Here is a 17,434-nt window from a genome sequence, read left to right as displayed (position 1 = left end):
GTTATACTCTCTTTTTTTTTCTTTCACTTCGTTATCTATTTTGTTTTTCACAATTATACCCTCTTCTGTCTTTTCTTCGGTAAATAGATCTATTAAACAGTATCTCTTCTTTACTCCCTATAGCTGTCTTTCTTTTAACATCACTCTCTGTTTACTTTCCTTATACTTACACTTTTTTTTTTTTTTTTTTTTTTTGGGTTAGCTCCCGGTCCGCGTACCGGGAAGCTAACCCGGGAGCGAACCAAAAGAAATAGAGCTTGCCAGAGTGCTAAACATTCTAGCAATTTTTTTTGAAAGGGAAGGTAGTTCTGAAAAGAACTTTTTTTTATATATTTTTGTTGTTTTATATTTTTTTTTTATTTTTTTTTATTTTTTGTTTTTTTTGTATTTTTTGAACGATTTTATATTTTTTTAGTTTTTTTTGGGGGGGGGGGAAACAACAAAAAACAGGCGTTGAAAAGGGCTCAACAGGAGCAAAAAAAAATTACTGGGGGCGGTTAGGGCAATCATGGTGTTCATACGCCAGGTTGAGTGCATTGATGCTCATGTTGCCACAAACTAATAATGCACGACAGTGCATACATAAGTGAATCATGTGCCCAAAATTTTCTTGAATATTTGGCACAGTTTCCCGTGCCTCTTCTGGTGTTAGAGAAATCGGTATTGTTGGTCTGGCCACAGGAGTTGGTCTTGGATTGTCCTTCATATCCCTTATTTCCGCCCGGCTGTAATTTAGTGGATGCTTCCTTGTCATGTGCCTGTGCATTGTGTGATTTCCATAGCTATATTTTTTGTCCGTCCCTCTGGACAATTGTTCTTTGCATATGCGGCAGGTGACATACCTCGCATTGACTTTTTTTTGGCCAGGAGGGATCGAATAAAACTGCCAGATGAAACTGGCTTTCTTTCTGGAAACCCGGGGCAACTCTTCTAAGAACTGTGGTTCTTCTCCCTCCTCATCCATTTCTTCATCTTCCTCCTCAGTGTTGGTAATGACCTGGGGAGGTGGTCCTCTCTTCCCATGAGGAGGTGGAGGTGGTGGTGGGGGTGCACCAGCTGAAGCAACCAATGAAGCCATTTTCCAACAAGCAAAATAGGTCTTCCTCTCACAATGATGAAAGTCAGAGTGAGGAAAGAAGGAGGGGTTTTCATCATTTGGGAAAAACAATACTTCTCAACCAATGAAAAGTGTTATTTTTAGGTCACCTGACCTAGCCTTCCATCATTATGAAACCAAAAGTGAAATGAACCAATGAAAAGTTTTATTAACAAGTCACATGACCTCTCACGCTCATGTTACGCGCTGCGGAACGCGCCCCGGTTAGCTTCCGGGTCGCTAAGCTTCGCGCCCCGGTCCGCGCCCCGGGACACTTCCGGGTGCGCTAACGCGATACGTCACAAGACGCATTACGCGGCAACGCTTCCGGGGAGCTGCGTTTCGCGCCTCGGTCCGCGCCCCGGGGCACTTCCGGGTGCGCTAACGCAGTACGTCATAAGACGCATTACGCGGCAACGCGATACCGTCACTATGTTGATTTTTTACCAGTTCGCGGACCGGGTCGCGGCATCAAATTGAGCTAACGGGAAGCTTCCCGGTCCGCGGACCGGGAGCGAAACAAAAAAAATATTTAAAAAAAATTATTAATAAACATATAAAATATATTTTTGGATTTAAATAAGAATACATTTTACAGCTATAGATATTTGCTATTAAAAAACCATTGAAATTCACTGAAAAAACCATAGGTTATAGACATTTGAGATGTCATCAGTGATGTCATCAGTGATGTCATTTGAGATGTCATCAGTGATGTCATCAGTGATGTCATTTGAGATGTCATCAGTGATGTCATCAGTGATGTCACTGACCATGTCATGAATGATGTAATATGTGACATGATCAGCAGTGGATTGCGGGTGCGCGATATATAGTTAGTGCAACTAACTATATATGGAATTTCAATGGTTTTGTGTGAGTAAAATAAGGTTTTTTAAATGCTAATTCCTAACTATATATGGTCTATAACCTATGGTTTTTTCAGTGAATTTTCAAGGTTTTGTAAATGCTAATTCCTAACTATATATGGTCTATAACCTATGGTTTTTTCAGTGAATATATATATATATATATACTGAAAAAAACAAAGGTTACAGGGACATTAGTTAGGGTCAGATTTTACTCATACAAAACCAGTGAAATTCGGAAGTTATAGTTACCTGAGCTAACTATAACTTACTCCCCTGCAATGCACTGCTTATGACCGCACATATTACATCACTCATGACATGGTCTGTGACATCACTGATGACATCTCAAATGTCATCTCTGATGACATCTTCCAGAAAACCACTCACACCCCCATTCAACTTCTTGTACGCCCACTCATGCACCCGTACAACCACTGACATACCCATTCACAGACCTATACCAGTATTCACACACACACCCACTCCTCCATAGAGCCACTTATTTACACATGGCCTCTGGGAGGTGTCAGTCCCCGGGGCTGCGGGGAGACTGTGTGGCCCCCCGCATTTCCCTTGTAACCTGGTCCACCCTGTAGCCTATTTTTAAAAAAAGCAATGCTTTTTTCTCCCTGGGGGGTCCCTATGAGACCCCCCCCCCCCAAAAGAGACCTGGGGGTCAGGGTGTTTTTACCCTGCCCTATTTTTTTAATTCATTTTTTCTTGTGACTTTGTTCTACGGTTCTACAGAGTTACAAGATGGCTTCCAACACTTCCTGGTTTGAAGTGTTGGTAATCACTTGGATCATTTTCCTTTTTCTTCTTTTTCTTTGAGCACTGCAAACTTAGCCCCTCCCGCTCATATACTGCCATCTGTTGGTGTAATGTTCTGGGTCCATCACTAGGTAGCCTCGTGGATTCTCTCCGAGGTAGAACCTTTAGGACACCATTTGCCAACACATACCCAGATGACGAGATTCCACTTATGAGTGGGCTGATGGGTATTCTTTCTCTGGTTCTGTATCTTCTCTATTCTCATGTCTTTTGGATATAACAATGTTAACTCTCTAGATCAACTGTGTGGTCTGGGTATGAAAAGAGGACACTATTAGGTCCCAAAGAGAGATTTGCTATTTACTTTTCTCTCCTCTTGTGCTCTTCAGACCTGTAGTACCTTCCATGTGTTTTATTGATTAGTTGGGGGACTAGGTACTAGTGGGTCTATAACAATTTCTCCCCTCGGACCCTCCATCACTTCTCTGTTTCTCTGTTTGAAGTGTTGGCAGCCAATCAGATCTCAGCACGAGATCGGGAGGGGTTGCGGATCCTCTGCATCCTTATATAGACAACTGGAGATTTCTTTACATTTCTCCAAAACTACAGAACGGATTTTCACCTAAGAACAAAAAAGCACATCCTTGGACCAACATCTACCTTCCTTCCAAATTTGGTGTAGTTCTGTTCAGCAGTTCGGGCTGTCTAAAGTCCTAAGGGCATTAACAAGGGGAAAACATGCTTTTAAGTACCCCCTATGTACCAATTAACTCTACACAACAGCACTTTGTCACTGCACTCTATGCCACAGCTTTCTTTGCCCCTCTACACCACTCTACTCTGTACTACTCTACGCTACTCCACTCTATGCCATCCATATTATCACAGGTTGACACCGGCGGCCACGTGCCTCTAATACACCATCTATAGTGGACACACCGACCACCTCAGGGTAGCGGTCCATGTTCTTCTTGTATACACCATCAGAAACTAGCTAGTTTTCTTCCACCCTGTTTGCTCGACCACACCTTGTGGCCATCATGGAGTTTAACGACCTGCTCATTGCTCGTAGAGCTGTTGGTCCCTCTATTTTGTTATGGTTTTGGCCTATTGCTTGATTTATGTGTACTGCTGTAACCTTTTGCTTACCTGCTGTGTTCTTTATAGTCTTCATGTCACACTGCAAGTTATTAAAAAAAAAATCTATCTTTTTTTTAAAAATCCTCTAAGAGGAGAAACGTTAATGGACGACTTCGCCGAATGGGGAAGGGGTGCTGGTTAAGTTGTCTGAATCCCCAGATACTAGACCACCTTGAACAATGAAGGCCTTCTCTTATATGATGAAAAGTCAGAGGGCGGAGGTGGTGTTAGCCCCTGGCGTGGAGTATGTGTTCGTAGTGTGGACATGAAGTCTCCGAAATGTGAATGCATTATGTAGTGATATGTTACTCTCTATTTTGTATAGTGTTCAAAGGAAAATTAATAAACCCAATTAGAAAATGTTTTGCAGAAAACAAACATTCGAGTGAAGGTGCTTATTTGAGTTCAGTTCGGCTTTTCTTCGCACAGAGTTTTGTGGTTGGGTTCGGAACAGTGGGTCGTTTGAGTTCATGTGAATGAGAGGCCTACATGGGTAAGATGTCCAAGGGGAGGTGCACCGATCCCCTGAGAACGAATGATGATGAGACGGTAGAACTTAACACGGAGAGAGTAGAGTGATGAAAATAAAAGGCAGTTGTGTGTATTTGAGACATTATACAAAACAGCAAAGAGTAACAGCTCAGTGTGACTCGTATATTTAATATCTTGCCCTCTTGTTTAAGCAAACTAGTTTGCTCACTGGTTTTGTTTCCTTTTCGGACAATTTTAACGCTCCCATGGAGCCGAGGTTGATTTAGTATTTTAACAAATCCTGTTGCGTTAGTTTCCTCTCTGACCACTATATTGATTTATAATTAACATTACATTTTTTAGCTGAGCATATAAGAGTATTACCATCACGTGGTACTTTGAGATACATCAACGTTAGGGAGAAGCTACCTCTATGGACATTTCCTAACCATCTTTCAAGAAAATTTTAAAGTAGCTAACAGTTATAAACATTCAGAACTGTGGGCTGTGGAAAGATATTGATGGAAGGGGAAGAGTAAAGTAAAGGCGTCGTATCCCACTGGCCTTTGTTCATCATGAAGACAAACAGTAAACAGTGTGTTCTAGTTTTTAAAGGTCGTGCTGTGCTGCCCGAGCTAGCTGCCTGGTGCATGGCCACGCGGCTGCAAGAACAGATGCGTTCTTGCAAACAACCTGTGAAACTAAAAACAGCGCGTTTGGGGTTTGTTCTGGTTTTAAGTGATTGGAGGTAGGCTCTCTAGAGCCGAGAGGAAATGCATGATTGATACCTAATAATGAGAACCACTTGTGGCGTTGACGCTAGCAGCTGCCTCCTGCTGCCCTGGCTCCTAACCTGTGTCTCTTTGATCCTTCCTTCGGTGCAGGCCTCTGTTCCTGGTGCCCGTCCAGAGATATCATGAATTCATCAGCGCGCTCCGGGCTCAAATTACGAGTTACTGCGTCACAGTTTGTGCTACGAGTGTTCTGCAGGATGCCGAAAGCCACCACTGGGAGGACAAGAAAGCCTTTTACGAGGTGCGATGCTAAGTTTACTATCACTCCCTTTTACTCAAACATGCTTTACTGCCTGTCTTCGACGAGACTAATCCGAAGCATAATCTCAGGATACCTGCACATGGTGCTGGCTGGGGCTTGGATACAGAGCTCTTGAAACCTTTTCATTAGTGCATGCTGTGCATCTAAAATGGCGGCCTTTGCAAAGGAATGATTGACCATGATAGCCCATTCAGTGGCGCAGCAAGGTCAGGTGGTACCGGGTGCGGAAATATTTTGCCAATTTGTCACCCCCTTCGGTGATGACACTTGTCACCCCCGACTTCACAAAATGGCAAAAATATGTGTTTAAAACACATATTTTTGTCACCCCCCTTAGTGATGACACCAGGGGCGGCCCGCAACCACCGCACCCCCCTTACTACGTCACTGAGCCCATTGCCCGGTGCTACCCCAAGCCGGCTTCTAAGTGCTTTCAAATTGCAAGTGCTTGGGGCACATTGAGAAAAGGGTTTACTAAATAATGCTTTTTTATATTGATGCACTGAAACATCACACCCTTTTCTTTTCTTTTCTCCTTCTACTTTTCCCCTTGTCTTTCTACTTTCCTCTTGGTCTTATCCCGCATTTTTCCGAGTCAAGATGCTGCTATGATGAACAAACCCCTTACTGTTCTGCAAGAGTTTCATAATAGCACAATGTAGGTCAGCTGGCTAAGGATCTAATTTATGACTTATTGTTGGTATTCAAATGGGAATAAAGTTATTGCTTTAATCCTCAACTGCATTAAATATTGGAAGTGGCAAAAAGAGTGGAATGCGCTATGCCTACTGTTGTAATTGGCAACAAGAGATGAATTCGCCGTGCCATTTTTCATGGATAAGGAAGGGGTTAAGTAAACTGAAAACAGGTGATTCAGGCTGTGGCACATGGGTAAGAGTGGGTATCATACGTGCTGGAACGACATTTCATAATAAAAGTAAAATATGCTATATGTGTATATTTTTCTGTATTGGAGCGCATACTACGATCAAAATGATACAGCTACTATTGGAAAACAGAGTTTATAGGGCCAAATATTGTAAACATTAAACCAAAAAGTACATGCAGAATGAACAATCTGAGTCCATGGTGCTCAGAGTGTTTCAGGAAGGAAAGAAAAGTCTAGAGGACATTTAACTTGCATGAGGATGACGTACTCAGGATCGAAGGTTACTATTGCACAGTAAACTACCATACACAACCAGTGGTGAAAACATGTTGACATATTAACCTATGGTGCGCACACATATAAAAAAGATTTAATAAAGATTTAACATTTGTCAAAATACTGACCTATCATGGGGGTTCATGTCAGAGCAATTACCACAGTATCAATGGATAATCAGTGAGGTTTGCTTTTCTGATGAAAAGCTTCTCAAGTGCTACAAAGTGGTATTTTTACAGATTAGATCAGAGTGCGTTTAGGCTTTATTTGTATACTATTTATAACACTGCCAGGCCTACTAATAATGAACTGTGATCTGACCTAAATTTCTCCAATTTGCTAGTATTGTTTCGAGCCATGATGAAAATAAGTTTAGGAGAAGGCCATCTCTGCTGCCCAGGTTCTAAATGTCTTAAATAGCATGGACTCCTAAACAGACGACAGTGGTGTAGAATGTAGACTGGAAGCCATTTTTTAATACAACTCCGAATCTTGGACCAAAAAGGTTTGATTGTTTTGTATTTGAAGGCCAGGTGTGTAAGGTCTCATTTCCAATCTTGGGAGTGGCAGCAAGTGTAAGTGGAAAGAAGCAATGATTAATGTAAATTCACAGGAGCGCAGGAAAACCCATGAACATCTAGAAATCTTATTGGATGTGGAGCTGGTAAAATGTTTTAGACAAATGTTTGATTTCATTGTCCCGAGGATATTGTGTGAAGATTTTATTATCTCAAATTCACCTACCATTTTTGTTGCATACGGGGCTGATTGTAGATTTAGTTCAAAGAAATTATATAAATTGAACATTTCCGTATGAGTCCAGGGTTCCACCGAAGTAGACCAAGTCTGCTGTCCTTTTTATTGGCTTCCATGTCGATGAGTTGTAACTAAAGTTGGTTTTCATTCATTCAGCAATTCATAGAGCAAGGGCCAATGAATAGCAGATATGTAAGACCATCTCACGAATGCATCTAATATTCTCTGCATACGTGAAAAAGTAGATTAACATCTCAGGCAGCCGAGAGCCAAAAGTTACATGTAGGGATGGAAAAACAATAAGTTGAGGATTTACCCCTCCACTGAGCTGATCCAAATGAGGAGATGGACAGTGGTGGTTGGTGATCTTTGCATGTGGTGTAATGCCCAGAATTCCAGAGCGAGAGAAGCAGGGCTGGACTGGGTAGCCAAAAGCAGCTCTGGCAACAATGCTCAAACCAGCCCCACTCCCTTGATCTCCTCATGCCGTCTCTCTCATTCCATCCATTCATTCAGGCTCTCTTCCTCTCTGTCCTCCATCAATTTTTGATCGCTTTCTCTCTGCCTTTTTCCTCCTTCCCTTTCCTTTTCTGTTAAAGCCACCCATGCCTGCTGCAGTTTACCTCGGGGAGATGGGTAAAGTGGCAGAGGCACTACGAGCGGCTTTGAGCTTTCAAAAGAGCCCATCAAGGGCTCCAGGTAACCGGGACATGCCCAATGGAATAGAAGGCCAATTCGGCAAGCAAGCCTGATTTCTTCTATGTGGGCCTAGAAAATGGACGGATACTTTTTCCCTCACACTAATAAAAAAAAAACAGTTAAATAGTCATTTTAAAGTAGATTTTTAACATATGTTTGCTCAAATGCCATAGTCTCTGAAATGTTACTCATTAAAATATTCAAGTACTTTCATGGTATGCCAGGAAATGACGTCTGATGCTCCCAAGGACTTAACCCCATTTTTCCAAATGTGCAGTGAGTGCTGCAGATATGTTAATAATTATCTACATTGAGCTATGGCAGTATTTTTTTGTGGGAGTCATGGCAGTCTCACATATGTCATGGATACCTGCTTATACCTAGAATTATGTACAGTATGCCAGAATGTTGCCATTGGTGTCCCATATGTCAAAAATGACCTCTTGTATGTCCGGGCCAGCATTTTGTCATGGTTGGTTCTCTCCCATCCCTCCTCCCTCAAAGAAGACATGGTTGTCATTCCTGATGCCAAGACATACCTCCAGTCTGCCAGGTGCCAGCTTTTAGCCTCTTGCTTTTTCTTCCGACCCTCTCCCAAATAGTCACAGAGTGAAACGGGATTAGTAATAACCCTAACCACTTAGCCATGTGACAAGGTTAGAGGGGGTGAGGTGACAGCCTGGTTAGCCATGGGTACAATAAGAAGAAGCCTAAAGCGACTGGGACACTGTAGTGTATCATAATTATGAAGGCTTGAGGCAATGTCGGGCCCTTAGACAAGAGCTGGGACTCAGGCAGCATTTGACTGATGGGCTAGTGCAGGTGCTTCTAAGCTCTTCCACCAGCCATCATACAAATTCACTGCCTCAGGCTCCTGAATGACCTTCAATTGCAGAGACGTTGTGAATTTATTTTATTATATCATTAGTGAATAATGGCCTGCTATTTACTGGTGGTATAATAAAAAGGGCAAGAAAACAGTAGGGCAGATCCCTCGTGCCGAAGCCTCCACTAAAGGTAAATGTGCCCAAATGACCTGCCTGAGATCTGTCAAACAAAAATCATTTTTATCCATTCTCAGACGCTTTGAGTAAGGTGGAGATCAGCATCCAATTCTGATGATCGACAGTATCAAAGGCAACTGAGAGAACTAGTAAAAACTGACACCAACAACCATGCACAGTTTATCTAAAAAAGAGATCTAACTATCAAATCTGTTCCAAAACCTGACTGCAAACTGGCCTGTTAAGAATGCTCCACATATTCTTGGAGCTCTCCCATCACCTGTTTCAGTAATTTAGAGGGTACAGCAAAAACATATTGGGCGAAATTTAGCTAGGCCCAAGAGGCTAAGAGAATGGTTTTCCAGTGGAAGGGATACTGTCTGTCTTGTCACTACAGTCCCTTTACTCACAAGCTTCTGTCTTACTGTAAGGTTTGAGGGGCAGTCCTAGTAGTTCACTTATGCAGTGTTACTAAAACGTGATGTAAATGTCTTTTGACTTAAATGCGTTGTCAGTGCAGTGTATTATAAAACGCAAGAGTATTATGCTTAGCGAATACTCCTTTCCAGATTTGCACTTATTTGGGTTTAATTTCGCATTTCCATTGAATTCTCTGTGAAAGTATTGGGAGAACTATTTGGCTTTAGAGTTTATGCGACCAAATTATATACAACTAAAGCCACACATCATTGTCTTTTATTTATACATATCTTAAACTCTGTTATATAAATATAGACGTACTTGGCGCTGTAAGTAAAAGTACCAAATGACTACCAATGTTAAGGACTCTTGGTGCCTGTAAATGTGGGCATGGTGAGATTATTTAGGGAAGCTGTAGTGGAGGGGGGGAGAGCAGCTTAGGGGACGTAGGTTTCATTTAATGATGAGATAAAAAAGGCTTAAGATCAGATAGCACAGTCTCCTCCCCTTGTTTCCTTGTTTCTGAGATACCGTGCTCGTGCCTGCCCACACACCCTCCCCATACGCCGAGATGGATGCCGAGATGGTCAGATCACTTTCTGAGAGTTAAGTTGTTCTTGGCTGGATGCTCTTGGCTTGGAGAACTTGAGAATAATTTACGGTGCATACAGGGGCATATGGAGCTATACAAGCCATGTTGCTGTGTTTCGTGGGGTTGTCTGCCGTAACTGCTGACACAACTGTTGCTGCAGGAGGATTTTGCCTTCTACGTCTCAACCACATTGGCACATCTGTAAGCTTCAAGCCGGTTCCCAGCTCAGACTCTATTTTCTCATTCGCTGGCCAGACCGTTAGCTCTCTGCCGTCATTGCCCTCAGCTCTCCCGGGGAGCCGGTAAAATCTGTGCATGCGGCAGAGCGTAGGGTAGGGCAGTTGTGATTTCTGGTCCAGGTGGTAGACTGGGTCTGAGATACCTGTAGAGAGCAGAACTACCTGCATGGTTACCTGCTGAGGGCTGGTTCTGGGCTCGCCAGGTTTGTCTGGCCTATTTGGTCTGTAAGAGCTAATCTGTAGAGAAGCCAGGGGAGGTTTGTGATCCTCCTTGTTGTACATTGCCCAGAAACGTAGTTGCCTAGAACTTTGTCAGCCAGCCTTTCAAGTCCATTTAGTGCAGAGGGTCTGCCAGGAGAAATCACGCATTTGGGCGCTGGAGCTAGTGCTGCGCTAGAACAGTCTCCAGGTCATTCTTATCAACATAACATACCTCACCAACATCCTCTTTGTCAGCCATGACAGTCACTTTATTGAAGTATGTCACCTACAATTTTAAGACTACAGTCCACAAGCCATTGTTCCTGCTAGGGTTGCTGTGGGTGGAGGCGACGGCCATATCCAAGTGACATGCTGACATGTGGGGTGGAATTTTACACAAATTGTTCAATGAAGTACTGACTTTGGAAATTGTGCTAGCATCTTTGCAAGGTAGCATACTGCAGCCTATTTATTAAAGTGGTCTGGTTGACAATCCAGCTAACTACCATTTAACTTCGTTAACTGATTTTATTTTTATTTATTTTTTAGAGTTTTCTATAGCGCGAACTTGAACCGATTAGGTTATCAGAGCGCTTTACATAGCACCAGTTCCGTTACATGTTATCACAGCAGTTTACATAGAATCAGTTACGTTGCACATTTCAGGATCTTGAACCCATTAGGTTATCAACGCGCTTTACATAAGACAGCATTCGATGTCCAGTGCCCTCCTCCGCCGTGTAGCGGGGGACCACTTCCAGCCCTCCGACGTCGTCGAGCTGTTGGGACTAGGCTCCTGGAATTTCAGCTGCCCCTTTACAACTAATTAGTTTGAAGTCATGACAGAAATCTCAATCCCAGCATCTCAATCGGTGCATTACAGGTAAAAACAGGCTATAGGACCACTACGTAAGACCAAATAGAGTAAACTGTGGGCACCCCGGAATATATGAGGAAGCAGTCGGTGCGTTACAGGTAAGAAACAATTTACATAAGACAGCATTCGATGTCCAGCGCCCTCCTCCGCCGTGTAGCGGGGGACCACTTCCAGCCCTCCGACGTCGTCGAGCTGTTGGGACTAGGCTCCTGGAATTTCAGCTGCCCCTTTACACTAATTAGTTTGAGGTCATGACAGAAATCTCAATCCCAGCATCTCAATCGGTGCATTACAGGTAAAACAGGCTATAGGACCACTACGTAAGACCAAATAGAGTAAACTGTGGGCACCCCGGAATATATGAGGAAGCAGTCGGTGCGTTACAGGTAAGAAACAATTTCATAACAGGTTATAGGGCCAGTACATAGAGAAACACATTGTTGTACATTGTAAGCATCCAAGAATATATGTTGTAGCAGTCGGTGCATTATAGGTAAGGACAGTTGCAAAAACAAGTAGATGTAGAAAGGCTGCAATAAAAGGCAGACACTATCACAAGATACAGGCAAGTAAGGAGCGCGGTAGTAGAACTTAGACTATGTGTCTGGTCTCAGCTCTTGCTCCAATAGTGAAACTGAACTAGTCCATGATGGCCGCCACTGCGAAAGAACAGTCTAAGATGGCCGCCAAGAAGGGGAATCATAGTCCTCTGTTTGTTGTTATTGCTTTGGACCTGTGTGGAGGAGATATGCCGAGGAGCCTCGTGGGCCTCTGGAGATACCGGCAGAGATTTATGGTTTCAGTTAGTGACCCCTGCCCTTGTGAACAATGGCGGTTTAAAAATGTGAAATGAGTGGAGTAAATAAAGTACCTTATGATTATTTTCAGCTCAGTGGCGCCTTAGAGCTTAGGATGTAGTATTGCCGATAACATATTTTGCAGGGTCTATTCAGGAGGTGAGGTAGGATGCGGTGAATTACTGGCAGGCTGCGTGCTAGTCCCCATGCCCGATCCTCGGTCCCCGCCAGCACCGCAAGAAATCTGTTGGTCCGCCGGTCTGCTCCGCATCACTGCTCCTGGAGCCCTTGCAGCAGCATGAGAGGGGGGGGGGGGGGGGCAACCGGGAGTCACGTCCGCCGTCCGCCAGAACTCCTAGGCTGTTCACGCAGCCCGTTGTGGTTGTTGACTTCAGTCCCGGGAAAGTATCTGCAGCTGTTGCTGATCGGGAGTGGGGGAGGGGTCCAGTGTTCGTCTCGCCTTCGTTTTCAATGCCGGCTGCCCTCTATGCCTCTAATGCGTAGCGGGCGGGAGACTTCCCATGCCCCCAACTATCCGCGCAGGTCCCGGTGCTGCAGCCAGTGCCCTCCGCTGCCGATGGGCAAGGGTCCGTTGTCGTTGCCTCGACCCCCGGTCCCGGTGTAGCATCTGCTTTGACTGGGGGTGGGGGGAGGGGTCCGGTGTTCGTCACGTCCTGGTCCCGGAGCCAGTGCACTCCGCTGCAGATGGGCAGGGGTCCGCTGTCGCTGCCTCGACCCCCGGTCCCGGCGCAGCATCTGCTCCGACTGGGGGTGGGGGGAGGGGTCCGGTGTTCGTCTCGCCCTGGTCCCGGTGTCGGCCGTTGATGCCTCGGGGCAGCCACCACCACCGACCCGAGCCTCCCACAGCCCTCCACGCCGATGGGGCTCCTCTGTTGTGGTGCGGACCGGACACCGCGCTGATCCGTGATCCGAAGCCCCTCTCCGCTCTCCGACGCTGCCGAGACTGCTCCGGGGCACCCGCTGTGATCCCGGCCAGACACAACGGTGATCACCGGGTGGAAACCAGCACATCCAGTCACTCTTGAACTTCTTGTCCCAGAGACGATCGATGGCTGCTGCCAGCAGGGATATACCCGGCCAAGGGACCCCAGGCACGGGGAGCTCCCTCAGGCAGCTCCTACCCGGCGGCCATCTTGATTGCAGGTGATTGATGTTGATGCTAAGGCTATTGACTAAAGTCTGTTGAGAGAATTGGAAAAAGCTGCTATGCATGAAAACATTCCGCTTAACCAAACTGGTTTTCAGAAGGGCAATCTACCACTACCAACCTGTTGGCACTTACTTTACTTGCGTAGCGGGCTGCTTAAAAAAATATATATATATTTTTTGCCTTTATAGATCTAAAGGTAGCTTTTGGTTCAGTGCCTCTGAATTCGTTATGGCAAAAATTGCTTGGCTGGGGTATCCCAGGAAAACTGTTGAAGGCTATTATCCTTTTGTATACGGATACCTGGGTTCAAGTCAGGCTGGGTGATGGTAGTTCTTTATCACGGAAAATTAGAGACTATATAATGGCCTGCCCCTTGCTTTTTTAACTTATTTTTATCAGATCTTTTTGAGCAATTAGACTATGTTAATGCTCATGCCCCAAAGTGAGGAGAGTTGCAAATGAGCCACCTCCAATATGCTGATGATTCTATCCTTCTGAGCCACACTCCTATTGGCCCAAAAAGACTCATACATGCTTTTATTGACTATATACAAACAAATGGCCTTGAACTGAATGTTAAAAAAACGAAAATCATTAAAATTGGACCTGCTAAACAGAATTTTAATACTTGGAGGGCCAATTGAAGTTGTTAAAGCATATAGATCTTTAGGGGTGTGGTTCAAAAACTGTAGTTTTAATGCATGCTTTTAATTGTTTGAAAAAATCGTTGAATTGTCAATCTTATGATCATATTCTTAGTCATAAAAGCCTTATAGAGGGAAAGATGCAAAGCTCTTAGATTTACTGGTAGTTAAGGCCTTCAAATCAACTTTTCGGATCTCCAGGTCAGTAGGCCAAGCATGAATAAGATTAGAGTTTGGTCTCCAAAGACAGTGTTTGTTGTCAGAAGGAGCCTTTTTGAAATGTATGTACTCTGTTTTTTTCTGCTTCCCCATGGAACAATTGCTGGCTAGAAATAAATAATTCTGGTTATGCTGTTAACTGGAGATCTCATATTTCAGCTTGCCTAAGGGATTGTGGTCTGCAAATAGTGCCCACGAATTGAAAATGCCCAATTATAAGTTAATCCTAAAAAAACAAATCAAACCTGAATCCCTTAAGTTGGATGAAAAAGCACACGTAGGAAAAATCCAGGCATGGTATGTGATTAACTCATACCAGTTTTTACGTATTCAGCCATATCTGACTGCTCATTTCTCAGCAATTTTTTTTAAAATACACTAATGGTAATAAATCTTACAAAAGAGGGCACACAGACTTGGATTCAGCAGTGGACAGATACTAAGTGTAGACAATGCGGATGTCCACAAGAATCATTAGTTCATATAGCATGCGTGTGTCCGAAATTGATTAACATTCCATTCGGCGTATCTTCTTGAAACCCCTATGTTTGAAGATCAGGGTTAGATCAGCTCGCCAAGCACTTATTAGATCTTTATCTGGTGAGTCGATCCCATTGTTATGCCAATTGATAAAATTTTTACATGCAGCCGAATTTATTTTGGTATAGTCAGTTTGAGATGTATTATATTTATATCCCTTGAACTTAAGAGACTTTTGCACAGTTATTTTGATATTTTGTAGACTTTGTGTTCATGCTGCTAGGTTAATAATTAGAAATGTAATAACTGAAGCTACTCTGTTATAGTAATTATTGATGCACTTTATAATTATTTTTGTACAATGAAATTACTAATAATTGCACGTCGGTACTTTAATATTCAATATGGGCAATATCCTGTTACAGTAATTATTGATGCACTTTATATTTTGGAATTACTATTTCTTTCATGATCTAGCCCATGTTTGATAGATTTTATAATTAATTGTTTTGCATGTTCAATGTATGGTGAACTGGACTGGTTTTATGACATAAGATGAATGTATTGGTACATTGTTAATATTATATAAGGTACATTTTTTTTTTCATATTGTGTGATTGTGAAGATGTTTTGATTGCAATGATTTTTATTAATCAAGCAAAAAAGATCTTATAATTATTAAAGAATTGACTGAAAGCAGACTTTCCCTTAATTGCAGAGCACTGATGGTTTTTGTTTCTGACTTTGATAGCGTAAGCACCAGTAATTCAGCTGAAGGGAGGGCCTCGTCCTTGCCAGTCCCCGCTGGCCTGGATATTAGTTCGGAAACTGTAATTAATCCAAAGTTAGCATTGCGTAGTCCCCCATTACAGCAACAGTCTCCTTTTGTAGCAGTGAAGAGGACAGGGCAACTGGGAGGGAATGAGGGCAACAAAAGGAAACAACCCCCTTTAATAAGGGCCGTAAGAACCAATTGCTTTCATGGATTCAACCACCGACCATATCGCTGCTTCAAAATGCTGAATGCCAGACTGATAATTTACAGCTCCTGGTTTCCCTGACCCTGCAACATTGTGCAATAAATGTGGGAAAATACTGGAAGACAAACTGAAACCAGTAGTGATAGGCCACCTTGAAAATCTTGAAAATGTTGTTCTTCCAGCCTTTAACAAATCCTTACAAGAACATTTAAAGTGCACATGGGTTTGCTTTGTTACTTGTGATCCACAAGCCCTGGTGAACATAGCCCCTAGCAACCATCAAACTAGTGCTAGCACCCAACCCTATTATCTGACAAGACCCCTAGACCACTCACAGATGTTATACCAGGACAGTGGAATAACTCAGGCTGGTGTTCATCCCCAGGCCAATAAAATCCTCACTGCCCCTCCCACCACAGTACCATTCTTACCGGCCGCTGGTAGTTGTTCGCCCGCCACATGCTCCCATAATCTGAGCCTTCCTCCTGCCGCCTGCCCCTATGTCTTAATTCTGGCTGGGGTATTCCTGTTGAAGATTGGGCAGCAAGAGTCTTGGGACGAATTACGTAATAAATCTGCTGATTGGCTTTTAAAGCACAAGCATTTTAATGCTCAGGTTTGAATTAAATGATAATGGCCAGGAGTGAGTGGAACAGTTCAAGAAAGATATTAAAGGGGACTGTGTTGTTTTAAATTTTCATAGACCAGCATGCTTATGTAATATCTTGAGCCCAAAGGCACTTTACAACCCTGTTAAAACAATGGTGGTTGCTCTCCCTATTGGTTTTGTTTATAGGCCACCTCTCCTCCCTCCATTTCAACACCAGTATCCAATGATTATACCCGGTCATGTAGCTTATTCCAATATGTTCTCTGTATTGAGTGATTTAAAGGCTGTGAAATGAAGTGTGGCCAGTGAAGTAATGGACAACTAGGTGTCTTCCAGTTCAGATCGGTTAGGGGCCCATACATTTAATCACCCAAAGTCAATCAGCTTGATTGATTAGTTTCCTTTGGGTCTCAATTCATGGCCACTCCTCGAAGACATGCATGTTGTGCCTCAACAGGATAGCAATTATAATGCTTTGGTCCTTAAGCTGAACCTAAACCTAATTGAACAGGCTGACCATTGTGGAGAAGTGTTGTACAAGAGACAGAGGATCTTTAGCAATAGGCGTAGGATTAAATGGTGCATTATGGAGACTTCGCAAAAGGTCATAGGTCAGACATATCTTGGCTAAAGGGATGGAGAATATGGTGCCCATCCTTTTAAAAGTATGGGAAGAATCATTGGGTGTCATTTCTGGGACTCATATTGGGCTGTCCATGAAATTATGGAGCCTTTTCTTTGTTGAAATCAGGCATACAATTGAGAGGAAGCATGTTCTGACCTGTTACAACAAATGTTACAGGGATGTCAAGTCCAACTGGTCAAAGCAATTATGGAGCAAGACAGGCCCCTGATTTGGGTGGCCAGGCATAGCCATAAAAGGCCCTTATTGATGCAAAGAAAGAAAGGTAAAGGGACAAATGGAAAATTCTCCTGCTAGCTGCTAGCTGTAAAGATCACCATCGTTTTTGAAATATTATCTCTAATGGTACTAGGGAAGGGTCCCAACTAATAGATGTCAATATTTCAGCAATTGATTGGGTATTCCATTATTCGAGCATGTGTGTAACGAAGGGAGAACAGACCACTGCTGTTAGTGATTCTGTTGCAAAAAACACAGTTAATGGACAGAATGTAGAACAATGTCATACATTCACCCCAGTACAAGGATCTG

At 43.4% G+C, this 17,434-nt stretch overlaps 1 protein-coding gene across 4 annotated transcripts in view; it reads left to right on the top strand.

Annotated features, from left to right (window-relative positions):
* The window catches only part of KIAA0825 (KIAA0825 ortholog), a 2,250,404-nt gene that overhangs the window by 870,066 nt on the left and 1,362,904 nt on the right, over positions 1–17,434 (top strand). For all 4 annotated transcript variants that reach the window (XM_078675385.1, XM_078675384.1, XM_078675383.1 and 1 more), the window contains exon 9: positions 5,235–5,385. In XM_078675385.1, the coding sequence (XP_078531511.1) occupies positions 5,235–5,385 (151 nt within the window). The remainder of the gene's footprint in view (positions 1–5,234; positions 5,386–17,434) is intronic.

The sequence above is a fragment of the Lissotriton helveticus genome, chromosome 2_1, assembly GCF_964261635.1.
Source record: "Lissotriton helveticus chromosome 2_1, aLisHel1.1, whole genome shotgun sequence".
Lineage (NCBI taxonomy): Eukaryota > Metazoa > Chordata > Amphibia > Caudata > Salamandridae > Lissotriton > Lissotriton helveticus.
The sequence above is the reverse complement of the archived record's forward strand: the minus strand, read 5'-3'. Positions and strand labels throughout refer to the sequence as shown.